We start from the raw sequence: 5000 nt of genomic DNA on the forward strand, positions 1-5000 counted from the left end.
ATATCCCTTGATCAAAACTTCTGAAACTGATTGATCAAGGCATTATACTTTAGTTATGAAAGAAATTATAAGAGGCAGATTTTGCTTGGTTAGGTTGGTATACCTGTTCTTAAGAAGTGATTCTGTGATACAAATGTGTTCATGTTTTCACTTATCAATAGCGTAAATTACATAGGCCTCCTGCAGAAACATCTTTTTTTCAATATAAATGTAATCAGAACATCAGGAATAATAGACATTTAATTAAATTAAACTAAGAGAAACTATGAGAAATGTATCAGGAATTTCCAGAGAAATCTACATAAAAAAACTTTACATGAAAAAAAAAAAAAAAAAATGTTATAGGGATATCAGCCTTGCTGGATGCTTATCATCCTAAAAATCTTTGTTGAATGATTTTAAAAATATATTTTCTCCGAAAAACAAAGATGTGAACAGATGTATATCAGTCAATATTCATGCATTACATTGGAAGCGGCATTTGTAGGCTGATTTTGCTCCTGAAACTTTATGCATTCAAACATTTTCTCTTTTTCTAATAAATCTTGAATCTGGCCTTACAACATTCTTAGTTGTAAACATCCTTGTGAAAGTTTAAAGGATATACATTTTAAAAAATAATTACCATGGTATATCATTATTGACAACAATCTATAAACTTTGCATGAAAGGGTCACAGATCTAATCTTATCTAGCAGTTAGATTTCATCTTCTGAAATGCTTCTGAGATGCAGGATTGTCAACAAAAACTAATAAGATTACTTAGTCCTTTTAGCACCTCTTTACGTAAACTACTTATTTTCTATATTATTCCACTTATATTCTGGCTATATATGAAAGCAAAATGGTAGGAGAGTTGTTTTAAAGAACCGTATATAGTAAAGAATATATTTTTTCTCATCAAATTTTCTTTTTACCAAACTCACCATAAACAGTCTAACTATATCTTGCTCTTTCAATATGACATGATCTAAATCAGTGGTTCTTTAGCTTTTACTAGCCTGGACCCTTTTAAGAAGCAGATGGAAACTATGGTCCCCTTTCCCAGAAATATGTACATAAACACAAAATTGCAGGCAATGTGTATCATGTACTTTATGTATTGAAATTTGATCATCTCATACATATATGACACCCATAAGGCATTATAAAACTTTAAAGTAAATATTCTAAAAAACATTAACGTAAATGTTAATTTTTATCTGATCCTCACAAACCCCCTGAAACCCATCTATGGACCCCCTAGGGGCCCATGAACCCGAGGTTAAGAACCCCTGATACTACATGGGTTATTTGCAGATACAATGTAAACAGGATATGTTGAAAAACCTGTCTTAATCAGTCCCTGCTCTTGACAAACAAACAATATAAAATGGTGAGATAAAATCTGTCCACAAAATTGTGATATCAGCCAAAATATAAAGTAGTCTTAAACAATGAAAAGAAAAAAAGAAAACAGCTCTATACCTAAACAACAATGGAAACATTACCCATAAAAAAAACAGGAAAAAGGGAACATATATAATCATCAATAAACAATACAACAAGAATGAAAAGAACAATGTCTGTGCCTACCTTACTACAGCAATCCCAGTGGACTTTTGGAACATGGACATACTTGAATTTTGAAAGTTCTCTAGCACAGCGCTCCCCATTGTGCCCTTCATTAATGAAGTCCAGCTCTTGCTCTAAGGTACCTTTCAGGTCCTGGGTAAAAGGAAAAAATGTAATAATAGCAAATCTAAAAATTAAAAGAGAATATAAAATATTGGAGAGAGAAAATATTTTATCATTATATTATCATTGTATCATAATATTCATGACAACATGATTTCTACACTGGATAGTTATCTCACATGTCATACTTGAAACAACATATTTTGTAATGACAAAAGCTCTCCCAAAGTCACAGAAGATACAAAAATCTATTACCTTGAGAACCCATTTCAAGGCAAATTTTGGATGCATTATTTGTATGATCTCCAGGAGCAGCTCGATGGTGGTGATGTCTCCCCAGAACCGATCCTGAAGGTCAATGTATTGCACTTTGACGGCGACTTCTTCTCCACTGTGTGTCTTGGCACGGAATACCTAGGAAAGAAAGTTTGCATAGTTTTATAAATATAAAGATTACACTTGTTTGAGAAATAGTGTTAACTTTTTATTTTATAGCAAAAACAGCCAAACTTCTTACATTATGAGATCAGTTAATTTCTTTTATTACAATTAATATTGACACCAAAACCTGCATAGCTTAAAAAATTACAAGGACAGGCCATCTCTCACCTGGGCTAAACTGGCTGCTGCAATAGGCTCATCATCAAACTCACTAAATATTTCTTTATGTGAACACCCAAAGTCTTCTTGAAAGAGTGTGCCAATTTCATCCCATCTACGGTTGAGACACCTATCTTGCAGAGCCTAAAGGATACAGATAATAAAAGACATAAGAAGTTCTTCATTAAATTTAAATTCATCAGAAAAGGTAGAAACTACTCATGTTACCTTTTATAGCTGAACATCATATATTCCATTACACAGTCAATACCAATACTGGAAAACTAGAAAGTAATACCAGCTTATTAAATTGTACTAATAAAAAGATATTTGCTCATTAAACCTTCCTATATTATTAAATAAATTTTTCACACACACATCACTATGAAGGAATTCTGAAGTGCCACAGATTACAAACTCACCTTTAATGTTTCCAGATATTCCTTTGGCAGTATGTGATTCATGGACACTAACCCCTGGCCCAGCTTTACATACAATCCACCATTCTGTAAAATATTCAAGTAAATAGCAGCAACACCACTGTTTTTCCAACCTCTCCTTATGTATCATATTCCGTACAATGTTGCATCATGACAGAATCTATTCTTACCTTGAGACAACCATCGAGAATTCGCTCAGCTGATCGCTGGTGAGCTGCCGATAATGCTGAAGAATAAAGATCACTGTCCTCGTCCAGGCCATAAGTCGACCATTTGTAGTCCACGGAGATCATCAGGCCAATATGCAAACTCCTGTTGCATTAAAGTTCTAAAATTATCATAAGTTCTTCATTTAGAAGAAAAGCTGTTCAAGATACAACTACTAATACAATTACAAAATTAGCTGTACAATAACTAATGCTACAAACCACTTCCACCAGACAAGAAAGATATCAAATGAATATATTATTGGATATCACTAAATCACTACGGTAATATAAAAAAAAAAAAAGTAAAAAAATTCCTCAACTCTACCAACCTGAAGAATCTTCCAACTCCCTCGACTGTGACCCTCATCTGTCTCTTGGTCAAATCATCAGTGTATGCATAGTACACTCCCCCAGCTGCTGGCACTGCTACAGCCACGCCACCGAGAACCTTCCCAATTGTGGCTAAAACTCTCCGCTTCTTCCTTACCACAACGGGGGCTTCTGTTGCACATCTTCTGACAATATTCTGACTTGTACACCAAAGGGGGCGCACAAAATTGCAAGCTGCACGTCGATACATTGTGACTAAATCTGTTGGGTATAAAAGGAGGAATAATTGGTAAAGCAGAATATCCAATACAGCACTTATGAATGTGAAATGGAAAAACATCAAAATGTGCAATGGTGGTTTAACTTGACTGCTTCAAGGAATTTATATTTTATTATTAATTGATTTTTTTTATCTATCTGTACATTTTGTTTTCATCTCAAATTTCAGTACTTCCAGCAATATATTTCAGTTCATTAAAAAGTCATGAGTTCCTGATATTACAGTATATTATTATCTGCAAAACCAAAATGCTTTGTTAAACATTAATACATTTTTCTCTTTCTATTAGACTACATCAAACAAATTCATTTTCAAGATCACATACTATTTTCTACCTCAATACCAATAACATTAAGTGGGAAATCCACCACAATTTGTTAACCAAATCTTTGTGAATAGACTAAAAGCATCTTTTTTTGTATAGGTAATTCTGACATCCTACCTTTAACTCAAATATACATCCTACTACATATACAATTAACATTACTTAGAATAGTATTAACTTATCCCTATAATATCTAGATTCTGGTTGTATAAGGTTTAGCTAAGGTATGATGTGGCAAGGTCTGGTAAGGTAAGTGTCAGGTATAGTAAGGTTAGTAGTTTAGGAGGTAGTCTGCTATTTTGAATCATAAAAATAGTTCATAGATCTTTCACTTTAAATTTTGCATATTTGTTCCAGGTTTACCATGCTAACTTGAACTAGTTCTTTACAGCATTTCTTTACTACTTTCTGGGGGGGGGGCATAATGAGGAAAATCATGTCCATGATGTATATAATATTTACTATAATTCTTCTTTTCACTTTTTACATTAATTACTAAGGTTCTTCAGGAATACAGGCCTAATACTAAAGTGTCATAATTCAAAGCAAAATTATGCTATATTGCAACTGCTGTCACAAATGTTCTGATGTCCTTCACATTTATATAAAGCATTTGGTATGATAACATGCCGTATATTAAAAATTGTAGCATTGTTGAAAAATCTCTGAGAATAAAACGAAAGCTGAAAAGGAGGAGTTAACACAGTATATCCAAAGCATACATGTTGCAAACACATCGCTGTGAATCCATTGGGCATTAGCCTGCTCTGACAGAATAAGAATTGGCTTTAACTTCAACACATCAAAGTACATCTACCATATATCTACAGCTATCTCTAAAGTCACATATGAAATGCACGAAAATAGTGACACAACAACATACTGCTTCTGTACTTATAAAGAAAATGCTGCATTAACACTATCTAAATATAGGCCTATGTCTGTATTTTGTCAATATGAACCTTCTTCCTTCCTTAAACTACCAATAAGATCCTCATTTACTCATACATACATCACATTAGCCTAAATCAAACACACAAGTACAATGATAAATTCACCACCGCACGTTACGCTCATATCAATTTGACGATTTATTAATACAATCCCGAGAAAAAAGTAAAAATCACAAGCCTACGAAA

General features: G+C 33.2%; 1 protein-coding gene across 1 annotated transcript in view; it reads right to left on the bottom strand.

Annotated features, from left to right (window-relative positions):
- LOC125031689 (uncharacterized aarF domain-containing protein kinase 5-like) overlaps positions 1–5000 on the bottom strand; it is an 18789-nt gene that overhangs the window by 13663 nt on the left and 126 nt on the right. Inside the window, 6 exon segments of the mRNA XM_047622587.1 lie at positions 1576–1707; positions 1933–2091; positions 2287–2421; positions 2700–2783; positions 2888–3029; positions 3256–3517. Of these exon segments, the coding sequence (XP_047478543.1) occupies positions 1576–1707; positions 1933–2091; positions 2287–2421; positions 2700–2783; positions 2888–3029; positions 3256–3506 (903 nt within the window). The 5' untranslated portion in view covers positions 3507–3517.

Source organism: Penaeus chinensis, chromosome 13 (genome assembly GCF_019202785.1).
Source record: "Penaeus chinensis breed Huanghai No. 1 chromosome 13, ASM1920278v2, whole genome shotgun sequence".
NCBI lineage: Eukaryota > Metazoa > Arthropoda > Malacostraca > Decapoda > Penaeidae > Penaeus > Penaeus chinensis.